This window comes from Sceloporus undulatus, chromosome 5, assembly GCF_019175285.1.
Source record: "Sceloporus undulatus isolate JIND9_A2432 ecotype Alabama chromosome 5, SceUnd_v1.1, whole genome shotgun sequence".
In the NCBI taxonomy this organism is placed as follows: Eukaryota; Metazoa; Chordata; class Lepidosauria; order Squamata; family Phrynosomatidae; genus Sceloporus; species Sceloporus undulatus.
In genome coordinates this window covers 81,241,654-81,260,777 of record NC_056526.1, presented here as the reverse complement: position 1 = coordinate 81,260,777, position 19,124 = coordinate 81,241,654, and the positions used below count along the sequence as shown (strand labels likewise).

At 38.8% G+C, this 19,124-nt stretch overlaps 1 protein-coding gene across 1 annotated transcript in view; it reads left to right on the top strand.

Moving 5' to 3' along the window:
* CPNE8 (copine 8) overlaps positions 1 to 19,124 on the top strand; it is an 84,340-nt gene that overhangs the window by 51,598 nt on the left and 13,618 nt on the right. The window contains 7 exon segments of the mRNA XM_042467533.1: positions 65 to 166; positions 4,301 to 4,342; positions 5,419 to 5,494; positions 10,043 to 10,096; positions 11,075 to 11,136; positions 15,840 to 15,886; positions 18,489 to 18,670. Of these exon segments, the coding sequence (XP_042323467.1) occupies positions 65 to 166; positions 4,301 to 4,342; positions 5,419 to 5,494; positions 10,043 to 10,096; positions 11,075 to 11,136; positions 15,840 to 15,886; positions 18,489 to 18,670 (565 nt within the window).

Sequence of the window (19,124 nt, the reverse complement as noted above, 5' to 3'; positions counted from 1 at the left end):
GTTCTGATGACTGACAAACAAGCACTAAATACCTGAATAAAAATAAACATTTTTGTTTTTTTAGCTTTACAATTTGCCACAGACAGAAGTTATAAAATACATTAAATCCAGTGTGGCAAGCATTCAAGATATCTGTCAGAGCACTTTGTAATGGAGATTATGACAGGTAAGAGATGTTGAATTTTTGTCTATAGAATTTTTGTAAGCTGTAAAATCAGAGAGCCCAATATGTGTAGTGGTTTGAGCATTGGAATATGACTCTGGAGAGGAGGTTCAAGTCCCTGCTTGACCATGAAAACCCACTGGGTGACCCTGTTCAAATCACACCTCTCAGCCTCAAAAGATGGCAATGGCAAACCCCCTCTGAAGAAACTTGTCAAGAAAACCCTGTGACAGTGTTGCTTTAGGGTCATGCAAGTCGGAAACAGCTTGAATGCACACAACAACCACCAACAAACTTGTAAAACCCACTGAGCAAAACTTCTTAAAATTTTAAGTTCCTTAGTGTAATCAGGCACAGGATACAATATTAGTACAAACTCTTGTATTCAGTAGAGCCATTCGTCACAAAATTTTATTATTCAATACATCCACTATCTAGATAATCTCTGTTAGTTAAAAGTACGTTTCTCAGTGTTGAAAAGACCTTACGTAAGATTACAATGTGAGAGATGTATATAAAGGTATATTATCCATATAAGAATAGTTCCCATTGTTTCATAGATTGCTGATATCCAGATTAAAAGCTGGCAATCATCCCAAAGATCCTCTAACCTGCTCTTTTAAAAAATGCCCAAAAATAGCTTAGAACTGAAGGGGACCACCAAAAAGAAAAACAAGTGGTTTCTTGGCTTTCCCCGCCAGAAACCCCTTCATGTCCCTAGAGCCTTTTTCTCAGCCAATAGCAATATGCTAATGGGATGTTGCAATGTACTGATGTGGCCTTTGGGGGGGATAGGGGCCAAAATGCCCCCTAGACACTATGCACTTGCCTGTCCTGTTCTGGTAAAATGAATGGAAACCTATCTTCTGATATTGATCCCAGATTCGCTTCTTGCATTAGTAAACCATTCAGGAGCCGCAGAACTGCTGATAGAGTTTCTATTCCATTGCTCCATCCCTTCTTCCCCTTTGGCACTTCAGCATGAAATGACAGGGAACAATATAGAAACAGATTGCCCAATCAAAGGCATTTTGTATTGGGTTTTTGTTGATAAAGAAGAAGAATCAGAATTTGCTCTTGTCAAATGATTGTATACTTGCATTCTACAAAAGCTAATGATTCCTATCTCCTTTCTTTCATTTCATTGACAGAGGAAAGTTTTTTTTCCAAATTAGAGGGAGAAATGTAATCATAATAATAAACTTTTGGTGTCAAAATTTTTAATTATAAAATTATCCCCATAAACAAACCTTTAAAGCCAATTAAACTTGAGGCAAATTGCCCAACTTCATTATCTTATCTCTTAATATTTGCTTGAAAGTTGATGTTGTGTATTTAGAGAAGTACAATGACAACATCACGCATGTGGATTTTATTTATGATTTGTGGTAATAATTTTATCTACAATCAAGGCAAAAACCTTTTATCATTGTAATTAAGTGTACATGTAGTGGTTTGAGCGTGGACTTGACTCTGGCGACCAGAAATGGAATCCCCACTTGTCCATGGCAACCCACTAGATCTTTTATCCCACATTCTTCAGCCTCAGAGAAAAAGAAGGCAAACAGACTTGTAGTCTGGAAGTGCTGTTCCATGTGGTCCTATCTCTGGAGGTTCAGATGACTTTTACCAGCTAAGGTTGTTGCAACAGATATGATTTTCCTGGGGACATGACTTTGCTGTGACAACAAATTTCCTCATCAACCAAAGTGTATTTCTCTTACAGTAGAAATAATTGTAGTAGAGCCCTTAAATCATTTGGTTAGTGTGTTATTTACAGAACATCATTCTTCTTATTATGATGCACACCATTGCATCACTGGGAACTCAGTAAAGCAACACTTATAAAATTCATTGATTCAATGTATCTGCTCTCATTGGGATTAACAATTAGATTTAGGTCCTTGTGTCTCATTATCACAGCTGCCTGTCAATCATACGTGAAAATGACAAGTTGTTTGAATAATTTCACCCACCTTCATAAAATTTTACTATGATTGCAATTGATTGAGCATTATCTTTCATTACTTTATGTTTGAGCACAAGCTTCCCTAAACATATACTACTATTTCTTTACAGTATGAAAATGCTACAAATTCACTCCTCTGTATTCCAAATCCTTTACTGTTTCTGTTTATGCAATATGCCACTCTGCAGATGTAGGCATGTGATGGTATGTGGCATATTGCCCCTACCAGATTAGCCACACACTCTTAACCCCAGGTCCTGGCACCTGTCTTGCATTTTAACCTTTAAATCATCATGGGCTTTAATATTTCAGGGCCCTAGATGGCTACAACAATGGACCAATGATGTGTTCTTTTGTGGATTCAGGTTTATAGTGACCATTTCTCAGGTTCTCCCTTCCAAATAATTCCACTTAGGCAGAAGTTAAACACGAAAAAACAATCCCATGTTTATCGTACAAAAGATTGTTTCAGTATAATAAGAAATATATTGTACAATATTATTTAGTGTTACTGTTCTCAACTGTGGCACTTGCACTTGGAGCACTTTCATTTTGGAGAGTAATCATTAAACTAGATAGTATAATGTCACCATCAGAGAAAAACCTGTTATTTTTTTTATCATAGTTCTTGTGAATCACACAAATGGGCTTTCTGTGCTAGATTGCTAGGGAAGACTTTTTGAGGTAGCTCCGCCCCCCACCTATATATATACCCCTAGTGTTCCTGCTCTTTCCTTCATTTCTTTTTGTCCACTATGCTGGGCAGCATTGAGGGAACTGATCCTTAGAAATCTCTTCATTCAAATTATAACGACCTTAGATCTGGTTTTGGCTTTGAATGTCAACTTTCTACTCAGTTGGTTTATTGGGTGTATGTTATTTCTGGCTTTGGCTCTGGTTTGATCTTGACTGCTCCTTTGCCTCATGATTGGACATGTTGATATTCTTGGATTGTTCACCATCGATAAATATGTCCTCCAATCCAAGTTTTTAAGAGATGTGAGGAATGTGAGCAAAAATCCATGGCAAGACAAGCACTTCAGTTGTTTGCTGTGCTGGTTGAGGGGCACAATATGCAGAACTGCACCCATTGCAGGGCCTTACTCATCAAGCAGAAAAAATTGGCTCTCCTCCCTTCTATCATTGTTGTATGAGAGCTTGAAACCTCTGACTGCTCTGTCTCAGTCCCTCCACCGTCCTCATCTTGGGGAGACCATTGATGATGCCGTTCATCCAAGTTCCTCGAGGTCAACAAAGCATCGAATGGGACCCGATTGTAGACTTACTTTTGAGGCCACTGAATTCAGGGATTCCCCCCCCCCCACACACAAGCAGTATTCTCACGCTGCAACCGAGCCTACCTTCAAACCTTCCAAAAAGGCCAATAAGAGAGAGAGAAAGAAGACAGAAGCATTAACATTCTTCTCATTCCTCTAGTATAAGAGGGTGACTAGATTAAAAAAGCAACCGTTGATAAACATGCATCTCCCATCATCAATTCAATTGTCAAGGCTCATGCTGCTTCATTTCCGAAGGCGAGCTGCTAGACTCTCCCATATGGTTGTTCCCCTCTCATGGGCAACCTCTCCTCAACATCCACCAGATCTCTCTCTTCCCCTGTTCGAGTTGTGTCCTGCTCTTGCAACATGTACCTTCATATGCTTCTTGCGCGTCTATTGGAACTGGAGGAAAGAGCAAGAACACTAGGGTATATAGGGTAGGTGGAGCTACCCCCCCAAAAAAAGTCTTCCCTAGAGATTCTAGATGGTTCCAAATGTCTCACTGCGCAGTGCAGGAATGCAGGAAAACCCACTTGTGTGAATTCACAGATGACCACTCATAGATGACTACAGTTACAGGTAAACAACCTGTCCTTTGCTAACATCTCTAGTTGCAATTGTTTGTTTTTAATTGGATTTTACATAGAGTGTTTTTAGATTTTGTTGTACATTTAATTGTGCACCTACTTGTTGGAAAGGCATCAGTTAATTATATTCTCTATTGAATCAAAAGTAGCAAAACCCAAAAGGCTATCACCTTTACTGCTTACTCATTAGATGTGGACTGCACAATGCAAGTAATAAATCACCTTATTTATTACATTATTTATGTTGACAAGCTTTTCATTTATATTTGTATATAGTTTTCTCTTTTTTGTTTGTTTGCAGAACAATTAAGGTAGAGGTGTATGACTGGGATAGAGATGGAAGGTAATTATTGTGCATTGCTGACTAAATTTGTAAAAGGATTTATACACTGTTATTATTATAGCTACACTTTGGAATGCTATTATGGAGGTCTTTCCACCAGTTAAGCCTAAATCTAAAATTTTAATTAAAGGAAATTGTATGTTAGTAAGAGCGACATGAATCCATTGAGCCACACCATAATAGTTTGCAGTGAGATGTACTGTATATCAGACTTCCTCTTCATTGTGGTCAGAATCTTATTGATTAGTCTTAGCTAGATTATATCCACAGAATCAGTTTCTGAATGGTGAGTCAACACATAAGTGAATCCCACTGAGTCTTCTTTAACTTAGAATAACAGTAGGTTTTAGGCCTATGTATTTTGAGATGGGGTATGTCCAGTTAAAAGCGAATTATACAAAATAATAAAAATTTTCTTATGAAACTTTCATCCCCAAAGTAGGCTGAAAACTCTTTAGAATCTTGAGAATCTTAACTTGCATCATAGTACTTAACATTAAAAAATGTGATTGCAAAAATATTGATTGAGATTCTCCTTGTTGAATGAATTGCATTACTGATTGCCTATGAAACAGCAACTGACCATAGTTTTTCATTATAATTCTGATTTGTCTGTCTATTTATACATCTAGTACCTGTAATGATTAAATTTGCCAATTCACCAACCTTTTTGTGACATGAAAGAAAGCCTATGCTTCTTGCTCCTTGAAAATGAAGGTGTTCTGTTTATATGTTAGGGAATTAAATCTTTGCACATTTGACAAATGTTACTGTTCCTTGAAGATCAGATGAGGTTTTTACCAAAGATCTGGCTGTTACATTCAGATTTATATGTGATATTCTGCAGCCCGGTTTCTTTTGCTTGCCTGACGAATTGGTGAAATACGATAGGTGCCCTGTGGACTGAGTTCATGGAATGATAACAAGGTTTCACAACACCAAATGATGGAATTGTGGAAACTTCTTAGGCACATTCCTAAGAATCCTAAGATTTTATTAGCAATATGTTTTGGAAAACATTAGGTAATGTTTTATTTTCACCTTTATCCATTAATCAATTTCGTTTCTATTTCTAGTCATGATTTTATTGGAGAATTCACAACGAGTTTCAGAGAATTGTCCAGAGGACAGTCACAGTTTAATGTGTATGAGGTAAATAGCAGGATTGTTTCTTTTTATATATCTTTGAGTGCAGAAATTGAACCATTTGCACTGCCTATGTATCCTTTATAACATGTGAACAGTAATTTCTATAATTTTAAGCATCTATTTGCTTTATGTGTGAAATTCAGATCAAATATATAACTTACTTTGTGTACATTCACATTCTCTTGGTGGCAAAGGAGGAGCAATCCAAACACTCTTGGGTTATTCCCCACATGCCAGCTGACTATGCAGGAGTCCAGATTTTTTCTCTGTTATGTCCATTGACTTTCTTCCCTTTTCCATTAGTTTTTTGTTTGTTTGTTTGTTTACTGCCTTGCCAGCTACACATGTTTTCTCCTTCACTCACACACACTAATTAAGAAAAGGTGAGAGTATTAAGAAATAGAGAAAAATCCTAAAATGTTTAGGGCTACATACAATGAGGTGGACAAAGGGGTCATGGAACAATTACTCTTCATTTTGAAACAATTACTCTTCCTTTCAATGGTGGAATAGTTTGCAATAAACATAGTGACTACAGCAATGGCTGTTCTCAGTAGCACAGGAATAGGTTTCAGTATAAAAGACAACCAAAAAGAGGAACAGATCATTCTGGTTGCTTATGAGAATATTTTGCAGCATCTTAGAAGCAATATTTGTAATGTGAAGTCGAAGGGTTTCATGGTCGGCATCCATAGCTTTTTGTGGGTTTTTCAGGCTATGTGGCCATGTTCTAGAACATGGCTACATAGCCCAAAAACCCACAAAAATATTTGTAATATTTGTGTGTACAAAATTCAAGTACAATAGACTTCTTTCTTCTCCCCTCACTTCCTTTTCCTTCTTACTTTCCTTTCCATTGCTACACTCTATGTCACTTGAGGGCTGCTCAGCTACCCAGAGCAAGTCATGAAAGTAGCTGCTGAAGGGAGGTGGATTGGTTAATATTATTATTATTAACCTTTATTTATAAAGTGCTGTCAATTTACACTGCGCTGTACATAGAAACTTTTAGTTAGATGATTGAATTGTTTATCCCAGTCTCACTGGTGAAAGCAGATCTATGGCCATAATAACCACATTGAAACCTAGTCAATGAACTCAAAATAGCTTTGGTTTTATTTCTGTTAAGTGCATTCAAATCCCTTCTTCAAAACTGTGCTGTTCTAAAACAGTTTCTGGTACATTAATTGTATGAGCTCCAGGCCATCATATTGAAATCAATATATCTTAAGATGGTTGTACCTAACCTGCCTGATTTGTTTGAGTGGGATTTAAGTGCATTCTCCAAATGAGTTGGATTATACCCACAACACATTGCAGTCCAGACTAGGATTATAATTCCTTCTTCTCTTTAGTTTTACTACTCCCAGTTGCTTTGTGATATATAAATGTGCTGCTAAAATTATATCTGTATTATTGACTTAATTGCAAAGCTAAGCACATTAATTGGTAATTTTAAATCTCTGTTCTCAAACTTGGGGCAGGAAATTTCCAGAAATCTCCAGACTGGTTTCTCAGGGGGGGGGGGGAAACCTAGCTGTTCAAGGTCTTATAGTGAACATTTTTTTTTAAAAAAATGACCACAGATGACGTACACAATTTCAAAGTAGATGATGATGACATAGAAATAGTTCAAGATATTCCATACCTTGGCTCAATAATTAATCTTAGTGGAGAATGTGGTCAAGTAATCAGAAGAATAGGATTTGGAAAGGCAGCTTTGAAGGAACTAGACAAGTTTAAAAAGATATCACTGAATACTAAAGTCAGGATGGTCCGTGTTACAGTATTCCCAATTTCTATGGTTGTGAAAGCTGGCTAGTGAAGAAAACTGAGAGGAAGAAAATCAACTCATTGAAATGTGATACTGGAGAAGAGTTCTATGGATATTGTGGACTGCTAAAAAGACAAATAAATGGGTCCTAGAGCAAATCAATCCTGGTCTCCCTAGAAGCCAAGATGATTAAACTGAGATTGTTGTACTTTGGACACATCATGGACACATCATGAGAGTTTTCATTTCACAACATTTGGAACTGTCTTTAGAGCAGCCAGTCAAATCAACTGACACTTTCTATCTGCTGTCCCAACTATATCACCTGTGTACTCACTGGGCCTTCCAGATGAATGAAACTAACTCCTTCCCCTGATACAAGTGTTAATCTCATTTTGCCTCATTCTGCCTCCTGAATATACAACCAGATTGAGTCAGAGTTCTACCTTTACTTTTCTTATAATACAACCGCAATTCATGTCTTTCTCACACATTCCTTTCTTTCTCCATGCCTGCACAGAGTGTGAACAACTCAGTTTGCCTATCGGTGAATGCTTCTTTTGCTCTTAAACCACACTGCCTTTTAATACTTCCTTCTCCACCTTTCTTGAGCCTGATTCCAAGGACAAGTAATGGTGGGATACTGTACTTTTGAATGCATTATTTTGCCTGTATGCAAAAGGTTCTTGTGGCACCTTTGAGACTAACTGAAAGATAGGGGCTGCATTTGAGGAAGTAGGCTCAAGTCTACAAAAGTTCATGCTACCAACTTCTGTCTCTCAGTTAGTCTCAAAGGTGCTGCAAGATCACTTTGCATATTGATTTTCCATAATTACATGGCTATGTCTTTGAATTATTTTGCTGGGATCATTTTGATAAAACATTGACAACTAGACAGGAGTATGAAGGTGAGGGAAAGCAGAGTGGTAGTTGTGTGCATTCAAGTCATTTCTGACTTAAGACAACCGTGAGACAGCCCGATCATAGTTTGTTTATTTTTGTTTTGTGGCAAGATTTATTCAGAGAGGGTTGCCTTTGCTCTTCTCAGAGGCTAAGAGAGTATGACTTCCCCAAGATCACCAAGTGGGTTTTCATGATGGAGCGGTGATTTGAACATTGTTCTCTAAAGTCGTCCAGTGCTGAATTACTATGCTATGCTAGATCCCTTGCAGAGAGTTTAAATTATATAATATTTTCTTATCCTACTTTGCTTCTTAATGTGGGCAGCATCAAGATGCATCCTCAGCCTCACACAAAATCATACATCTTCCCTTGCCAAACAAATTGGTTGTGGTAGGAGTTTTTCTTATGGATCAATGTGGCTTCTTTTATTTTATTTTATTTTTCTGAAGGAACTGGGTAAGGTATTCTGAGATAAAGGCTGGACTCCAGTATTAGCTACCTAATTGAGCCCTGGTGGTGCAGTGATTAAATGGTTAAATGCCTGTACTACATCCACTCACTCACAAACCACAAGGTTGTGAGTTCAATACCAGCCAGGGGCTTAGGGTCGACTCAGTCTGGCATCCTTCCGAGGTCGCTAAAATGAGTATCCAGCTTCTTGGGGACAATTACCTTACACATTATAAACCTCTTAGGGAGTGCTCAAGTGCACTGATAAGCGGTATAGAAATGTATTTGCTATTGTAACCTATTTAAGTATACCTTTCCTGGCCTGCCCCTCTAAAATCTGGTAGAAATGCCATTCACCCATGGTACAATCATTGGCAGAACCAATATCCTTTTCCATATATAGCTAATGCCCAGTAAAGTAGGTTTAGGTGGAGTAACAATCGTGGCAGTAGTGATGCAATCATGACTAAGTGGGGAACATGACTATGAAAGAGTCACTATGGCCGTGTCCTGGCGGTGATAGTAGGGCTTAGGACCAACCGCATGGTCCCAAGACTTACTACCTGCGGGCGACGGCCTGATGGCAGAGTCCCATCCACATGGGCACCCCCATTTTTATGTAAGGGATGCACAAGCATCCGCACATCGCTGCCCATCCGTTACATGATGAGTGCGCCAGTGGTGCACTCGCAATGTAACACAGGCATCACAAGAAGAACACGAAAATACCAGGTTCTTTTTACTCAGGAGGGATGTTGCACTATTTGGCATCTGTGGCATCCCTCCAGAGTTAAAATGGGCGCCTGCATTTTGTGGCTCCTTTTTGGAGCACATCATTGCCGGCGCCGTGCGGTCACCGTGGCAACAATGCGGGGCAGAAAGGGGTGCCATCTTGGCTCTCCTTTCTGCCCATCTGTATCAGCCCTTAGTCAAAATTTTGGCACTATTGCCACAAGTAGCTAAGTAGCTGATATGGGTTTCCAACCAAATTTGCTTCCTTATCGCAATCCTATAGTATATACACTGATGAGCTTGCTACCACAAATAAACAGTTTGATTCTTTGATAATTAAATTGCTGGTAACAAAGTTCATATGATTGTCTAAGCCCAATTTCTAGGCCCAACTACAGTAGAGTTATTGAAGCAATGGGATTTATAAAAATGTTGTTTTAACCTTTAACAGTTGATTCTCTCATTGGGACTAAAAATTGGATTCACTTTTCTACTAAAAATAGTCATCATGACATTGAACAATAAACCATATTTGAGGATGTTTGAAGGTTGAGCAGTATTTGGATAAGTGGTGTGTAGAAGGGATAAGCCCTGTTTCCAAAAACATGAAACATGGCCTTAAGAATAAATAGATATTTCTCTGTTTTTAGATGCATAACAATTAACATATTTTTCTTAACCTACTTTTCTAGGTAATAAATCCAAAGAAAAAGGCAAAAAAGAAAAAATACGTTAATTCAGGAACAGTTAAGTACATGATTTTCCATCTATTGTAATACATATTGAAGTGAGATATTTTTAATTCAACATTGTTCAAGAAATTCCAAGACAATATCCACATTAAAACCAACCAAAAGGTCACAAAATAGCGAGCAAGCTTTTGTTGGTTTTAATGAAGATACTACATGATTGTTAATTGTCAAACTTTTTCTTGACATGGGTTTCCTTCAGTTTTCTGAAGGACCTGTGTAAAGTATTCTGAGATAAATTTGCTTCTTCATTGTAGTCTTATAATATATGTGCTGATGAAGTTGCTACCAAAAATGAACTTTCTGATTTCTTCAGAATTAAATTGCTGGTAATAAAATTCATATGTGATTGCTTGAAGAATAGTGTTGATTTAACTAAGACTTATAAACTTTCCCAAACACTTCAGATGCTAAATGTAAATGGTTCAATTATTTTGGTTAAACAAGACAAGATACTGTATTTCTGTTCTGATTTACAGAACTGGGATGGAATCTGGCAAAAAACAAACCACCATGTCTTTAGCTTTGTTCACAGAATAGGGCAATGCAATAGCAGCAAACAATGCAAGCTACCCCTTTAATATGCCACTTGTTATGCACATGGCATAACAGAATAGCACCATACAGTGGTGCAAATGAGGCTATAATCAGGACTTTCTTGATTTATAGTTTGTACTATTTCTGCCAGACTGTGTAATACTAGCAATGATTATGGTGGTGGTGATGGTGATGATGATGATGATGTTGATGATGATTATGATGTGAGGAAACCAATTATGGAAATGGAGGTTAAGTTGTTAATATATGCCAGTTGCAGATGTAATACCTCAGCATGCTGGAGTAGTTTTAAATAATGCATTGATTCTTAAATACTACAGATTTCTTTTGTATGTGTGGTTGTTTTTAAGATTAATCTCTCTCTCGCTCACTTTTTAAGATTAATATTCATTACTTTTCCGTGTCACTTGCTCTCAGGTAACATTACTATCCTTCCTAGTGGAAACAGAAGTTTCATTTCTTGACTATATTAAGGGCGGGTAAGTGATTCATTTATCTAGAATTCTGAAATGAACAGGATGTTAAAGAAATTGTTACTGGAGTAAAAATAATATCAATGTAAAGTTTCATCTTGAAAAAGAAATGTGCATGTATAAAAATTATCTTTGTGTATACTGGTGTCTTGCAAAATCATCTTCAGAATGTAATGCAAATATAAGCGTACCAAATTTTAGAAGCTGGTACTTATTTTATTATTCTCTTTCATCTACCGTTTCATTACATCATTAACAGAATATGATATATTTGTTTGTTCATAAAACAAAGGAATCCACTACGGAATCCAGTTGGTATGAGACATACCAAAACTATGTCTTCAACATAGAAATGATAAATATACAGTTTTACAGAGCAATAAAGATTTAAATTGTAGCTCAATGATGCGTTATCTGGAGGAAAAAATCAGGAAGTGAGCCAAGGATTCCCTTCTTTTGTTTGGGAATCTTCTCTGTTTAGCTTGCAGATTCCTTAATTTTATTTCCTTCTAAATAGATAATAATTGCAGGGATGCAGTGACTCAAGTAGTTAAGATGCTGACTCTGTTGATTGCAAGATTGGCAGGTTGGCAATTCAAGGCCCAGGTGTTGTGTGATGGGGGTAAGCTCCCATCACTAGTCCCAACTTCTGCCAACCTAGCAGTTTGAAAGTATGCAAATGCAAGTAGAAAAATAGGTGCCCCTTTGGTGAGAAGGTAAACAGCATTCTGTGCAATCATGCTGGCCATGTGATCACTGAGTAGTCTCTGACAACGCTGGCTCTTCAGCTTAGTAACGGAGATGAGCACCACCTTCTATGGTTGGACACGACTTGACAACCTTGTCAAGGGGGGGGATACCTTTACCTTACTTTTAAATAGATAATAGTGAGGAGCTGAAGACAATAGGTTGCACCAAGAAGGCAAGGAATGCTCATTGATTGAATTCTTTCTATCTTTTTTCAAGACAGACTAAAATTTAAAATAAAAGAAACAGACAAAATGAGATCAAAGATTAAAATAGCAAAAATGTTTCTGACCTTGTTTGGATGTAACAATAAACAGTTTGGAAACAAGCTCCAGTGAGTCTTGTCCTCACATGCTCTTCCTTTCCCTTTCTTCTTTCTGTCTAATTAACAGCACACTCCTCTGCTTGTTGCTCAGAAGCAAATCCCATTGAGTTCAGAAAAGTAGGTATAGGGTTGCCATCTCAGTCTACTTAACTTCCTGCTGCACACCATACTGAGTCTTTGAGATGCTAGACTTCTGGCCCATTTCGTCATGCCCACCTTGTTTTCTTTACATCTTTTTATTTGCTTTCTTTAACACAGAGACTAAAGAATAGTTCTGGAAACTGAATGGCTTACCTACTGATGTTGTAGGCATTAAATGTGTGATCACATTTAATGTATTTTTATTTTGGTTTGTTTAAATAGCAGCCCCATGGATCTATTCATAACTGAGGCAATAGTACATGAGGTACAGCTTGTTCTAATAGAGGTATTACCCTACTGAGGCTCTGCAGTTTTGTTTTCAATGGACATATATGCAAGTTTTATATAAATCAAATAGAAATGGTATTTGCTAGTGAATTCATACATATTTAAAATTATTAATTAATTATTTGATATTAATAGTTATTTTAAAATTATTAATCAATAATAATTACACTTAGGCCTCAACATCCATAGAGTTTTTATCCACAGTTTCAGGTCTCTATGGCTTGAAAATATTCCACATAATATGTAAATTCCAAAAGAAAACATTGATTTTGCCATTTGGGATACTATTTTACTATGCCATTGTATTTAAGGAGACATGAACATCCATGGATTTTGGTATCCACAGGGAGTCCAGAAACCAAACCTCAGCGGATACCCAGCGCTCACTGTAATTTAAAATCCTGTATAGCAGTTACGTGTGCATAACCTGCAGTTCTACACTTGTTACTATTATGTATTCACAGTCCCTACATTGCCTGTGATATTATACACTTTTGGTGTAAAATGTTGTTTAATATACTATATATTAAGGTAATTTGTTGCACCATGTATAAGACAAAGAGCTGTTGGGAGGGTTGAGAGAATGGAGTGTTGAGAGTGAGTAGTGACTGGTGGAATGTCTGAGGGGATATGAATAAGGTTGGTGAATGATAGTTGAGATGATGTTTGATATAGTCAAGGTAGTTAGAAGAAAGGAGTGAGAATTAGGGTTAAGAGACTCAGTCAGTGAGGTTTAGGCCCCATTCCCACTGGGTTATAACGTGGATCAAGAATCGAATTAGGATTGCATTGTTCCCATTTGAGCGCGTGTTCGATTCTCATTACACCGATTTCGTTCCCATTGGAATTCGGATCTGATCTCCATGTATTCGATTTTTCCTTGGAAAACCTGAATCAGTGGTGGATAAACTTGTTTAAAAAGAGTGCATATTTTTAGAGGTTTTTCCTGTGCCTCCTGAGACTGATTCACGGCAAATGAATGGGAACGAAAGGGTGCCTGATTCGGGAACTTGGGAATGGGAGGAGCAGTGCTCAAGGGGCTAGCTTGGGGGTGTCACCCGCTTGTTCTCTTTCCTGCATTACCGGCGCCATTTTCTTCTGTTCGCATAGCCTTTCCCCCAGTGGATTGGTAAGCACATTACGCCCCCTGCAACCTCCCCCCTGTTCCACATTCATAGACCGATGTGTGAGGAGAGCCATTGAACACCATTTTAAACTATTATTTTTCTTTTTTCGCCTCTGCCTGAGCACCTGAGCAGCAGGTGGGCTTTGCAGTACATGCCTGCTAGATCACCCCCCCCCCCAGACAGCCCAGGGAGCAATGGGGGAGGCAAAGGGACTTGGGGTGATTAGAGGCTCCTTCTCTCTTTTCCAGAAGGAGTCTGGGGAGACACAGAAGAGCCTGGACACAAAGAGATTTGGGGCAAATAGAGGCTCCCTTTTTCCTTTCCCAGAGGGGAAAAGCGCCTAAGTGACTGATTGGCTGTGACATCAAGCGCTTAGGCGCTTGATTGACAGCTGCTTTAAAAAAAAAGAGTTTCCGGAAGGGCAATGGGGATGGGGAGCAAAATAACCCGCTTCAAATTACCACAGGGAAAATACCAATGGGAACGAAAACAGGGGTAAAAAACCCGGTACTGTTTGCACCTGTTTTTAATGGGAATGATGGGTCAGATTCAATTACGACTCGGAAAAAAAATCAGAGTCAGAACCGCAGCAAAATAAGCCGGGTTTTTTTGCCCAGTGGGAATGGGACCTTAGAAATTAATGTGTGGTGTTTAAGAGTCTGGTTTAGCTAGAAATGGTGCATAAGAGTGAATAAGAATGTGTTTTAAATGTATTAAATACAGTGGACTTTGGTATCCACAGGAGATCCATTCTGGATCCCGCCCACCATAGATACCAAAAACTGAAGGACCTCTAGTCCCATTGCCCCCAATGGTGGTGCATGCACGCAGCCACACCACCATTAGGGACAAGTCCCCAGACAACAAGGACTTTCCTGAAGTCTCATTGTCCCTAATGGCAGCGCAGCTGCATGCATGCACCGCGATTGGGGACAATGGGAGCTTGCCATCCATGGATGCTTAAACAAGCCTGCAGATAATGAGGCCTCACTGTGATCTCTTACATTATGTTCAATTTCTCTTAATGAAGTATTGTTTTTGTATTTATATGCTTTTGGCCTACAGGAACACTATATTTTATAAAGTTTGGATTCACAGTGTCTTTGTTGGCAGCAGTGAATCAAGATGGGTGGTGTCTGATGGAGATATAAGTTGCATAATACACATCACACATGTACCTTAAGGGCATCTAGGAAATCCCTAGAGTTGCTTGCCACAGCAATAGAACAAGAGGAGGTGGCACAGTTGGGAACATGATAAAGCCCTTAGTCTTGCTGGTAACTGTGAGATTTGTGGAAGTCTTCACCTTTGGTGGCATCGGAGGTATAGGTAGAGCCTGACACCTGGTAGAAAAGTGGTGGGTTATGCAGTAAACCTTCACAGGTATGTAGGGACTGTGAAAGGCCCACAATCTCCACTTGCCAGGAAACAAATGTTGCAGTTAAAAGAGGTCTGTTCACTTGTCAATCAGGACTCAACTGACTGACCTTCCCACTATCTCATGCAAACATTCTCTGGTGTGAGAGGGACTCTTTTTTTTTGCCTGCTGCAAGCTGCTTCCTGAGCAACAGGGGAACAGACTCCAATTGATCACATTGTTGGCTGCTGGTAAATGAGAATTGGGGAAGGGTGAAGCCACATTTACATCATAGCACTATAACTACATTGTTTACACATACATAAAGACCATACAGGATTCTGGCCTACCTGAGAAAAGAATCAGTTGAATTGATTAGTCTGGTGTAATAGGACTGCAGTACGGTTTCTTAATTGTGATCTGCTCCTCAAGTTTATATATAGGCTTTAAAGTGTGGAATACTCAAAATATCCCAGCATGTTGCATTAGAGAAGTGATTCTTTTAAGTATCAGTTTAATAATGCTTGTCTCTGCTTTTTTTTAAGAGCAAACTAGTGCCAGTGCCAGGCTGACTAGAACTTCGGTTTCTGATGGATGCTGTTTGACAGTTTTATATACTACAGCATGCATATTTATCTAAGTGGAATTCTGTTGGGTTTTCATAATTCATTCTTCGTGTATGAACATTCATATTTAAATAGCTTACATTTAATTTACTTCATAGGACGCAAATCAATTTCACTGTGGCTATTGATTTCACAGCTTCAAATGGTAAGTGGTGTAAGTTTATTTTTATTAAAATTAGTAATCAGCCTATATAGTTTTCTAAATGTTTTATTATTTGAACTGTTTTAGCAGTGTATTCTTTTATTCAAGTTTGTTTAACTTGTTGTGGGAACTTACTATTCTAGCATCTTGGAACCAATATTTCCCTGAAGAAGCAGAAAGATAATTAAGCTGATGAGGGTAGATTTGGATGGTTGCCTGCCTTGATGCTGCATCCCCTCGCATCCCATGTTGTTTCATTAGATCCTCTAAATCTCATAAGCATATTTTCTGGTGTCCAGAAAAGTACTCTCAAATATTCCAGCAGTCTGAAATTCTTGCCTAAAAATACCATCTTAACCTATTATAGGAAACATTTTTTTATTTACCCAAGCTTTTAACTAGTATACATTTAAACTTTACACAAGAGACTATTAATCTACAACAGCTGTGCCAGTTGCTTTATTATTTCTAAAAGTTGTTTCTGGTGTTGATACACACACACATGCACACACACACATGTTGGCAGATGAATTATGGAAAATAAAGGCTGAATCCACACCTGTAAAACAGTGCGTTCTTACCATAAACCCAATCCTGTTGGAATACATGATGTTCCTCTGGATTCAAAGGGAAAGCATTCCTTTTTAATGGCTGAGATCTTTAAAGTGATTTTTTAAGGGAGATTATCAGACAGGGAAAAAACCTGGGAGTAAAAGGCATACTCCCAGCATAATCATGCAATTGCGCTGAAGATTTTCAGACAATGTCATACTCATCAGGATTTATCCCGTGAAGATCCAGGAATGCTCCAGCAGCAAACCATTCACGGGACTTCCCTATGAATTGTTTTGTTGCTGGAGTATTCCTGGATCATAATGGGAGAAGTTCTGGATGAGCACAATGTGTCTGAAAATCTTGAGCATGATTGCGTGATTATGCCAGGAGTACAGTGGTACCCCGGGATACGAAAGCACCGCCTTACGAAATTCCCGGGATACGAAAAAATCCCATAGGAAAAAACTGTTCTGGGTTACGTTTTTTTTTTCGGCTTACGAAAAAAATTTTTGGTGCCTTTCGGCGCTTTTTCGCACGAAATCGCGGCTTTTAGCGCTAGCGCCTATGGCTTTTTCGGGTTACGAAAAAAATCGGGTTACGAACGCCGCGGCAGAACGAATTAATTTCGTAACCCGAGGCACCACTGTATGTCTTTTATTCCCGGCTCTCCCCCCCCCTCCCCCTGGTTTGATAATCTCCAAAGATTACTGTGCAGTTTCTTGGAAAACCTGTTTCTTTCAAACATGTACCTTACCTGCACTCTAAATCAGGATTGGGGTGGAATTGGGGGGTAGGGGTGGAGTGGAGAGCAGTACAAGTTGGTGGGAGGCGACATCCCTGCATGGCAAGTGTGGTGTCACCATTTTTTTGTTGTTGATCTGCTGCTGTGGTTATGAAGGTGGTGTTTTACCTTTTCTGGGGATATAATGATAATAGTAATGCTAATACTGGTGTGCCCAAAGAGAAAGATCTAGGCTGAAGGAGGGGTAGAAATAGCTTTTCACCCCGTTTACAGAAATGTAAAGCTTTTAAGAAGAAAAGAAGGACAGAGATGTGAGGGGTGTGGTGAGAAGGAAACAGCTAAAAAGTATTTGTTTCAGTTCCAGCTACTATCTTGCCATAGTAAATCATGCAAATCTATCCCCCCACACACCCAAAGCTACCCCACTCTACATCACAAAGGAGCACCCAGGGCCAGGAATCTGGTTTGCCTTCGCATTCAAGCAGTTTCCCACCCTCAACCTCCCTGCTTACTCCCACTTGCCTCCCCTGTCAAGTGCAGTTTTCCCTGGCAGGAAAAAAGCGAAAAGGGGGGGGGGGGGGCAAAGAGGAAAGGAAGCCCAAAGGCAGGCAAGCATGGAGCAGTCCTTGTAAACATACACAGAGAGAGAGTCACGCATACACTTGCCCCATCCTTTAGGAATACCAAATGAAAGCACGATTATTGTCCTTCTTTCAGGAGGGAGGGGATTCTGTGAAAATAACAAAACAGAAATGCTTGTTATTTCCTGATTTAAAATTGTGGAGAATGGGAACAAATTAGGAGGTTGAGGGGGGGGGGGAATTGCTTGAATGCAAAGCCAAATGAGACTCCTCCTATTCCTGAGTGCTCCTTTGTCAGTGCTACCTTCCAACCCCTGATTCCACACACACACCCTGCCATGTCTGATTGAAAGCAATCCCTTGAATTAGTTTAAAAGAGAGCAAGAAATGGTTAGTTGCTTGGCTCTGCGAGCTTGGCTTTGCCGGTGCTGCCCTTGGACCGCTGACTCCCCTCATGTACTGCTTCTTGCTCTCTTTTAAACCCCTTCTAAGAATTGATTTCAATCAGACACAGGGTCTTCCGTTCTGGTGGTACAAGAAACTACACTTCCCAGAATTTCATAGTGGAGCCAAGGCAGTTAAAGTGGTGTCAAACTGGATTATTTCTACAGTGCGGATGCAGCCATAGTGAAAGATGAGATAGCATGTAATTCCACGGATAGATTTTAATACCCATTAAAATCATATTTAGGTAAGGTCCACTAAAGAGTATGCTTTGTTTCAACAGGTAACCCTGCACATTCCACCTCACTTCATTATATGAACCCATACCAGCTGAATGCTTATGGCATGGCATTAAGGGCAGTAGGAGAGATTATTCAGGACTATGACAGTGACAAAATGTTTCCAGCTCTAGGTTTTGGTGCAAAACTGCCTCCAGATGGAAGAGTATCTCATGAATTTGCCTTGGTAAGAAATGGATCTATCGTCTGTTTTCCTTTAATCTTATTTGCCTGTATTCTGCAATTCCTCATATACTTTTGAGTCTGCATATATTCAAGCCTTTTAGTAGTATTATAGAAAATGCTGCTTTTCCCTTTGTATTTTTTCATTTGAAGCATGAAGTAAGGAGATATAAACTGAAAGCTTGAAATGTTTGTATTTTTATTTAAGGAACTATCCTAATTTAATATTTTTTTATGTAGGTTCTAAACAGTACAGCTTTTAATGTGCCTTTCTTAGTCTTCCAACATTCTGAATCACAAATCTCTGAGCAATTTCAGCTTTTTGTTCACTGTCAGCAATAAAAGTGCTTTTGTGTATTTGCATTTTTTTGGGGAAAAAATACCATGTACAGTTGTTGCTTCATCCAATACTGTAATGCATTGATGGGGAAAATATGGCTCATAAGTTGTGTGTAACC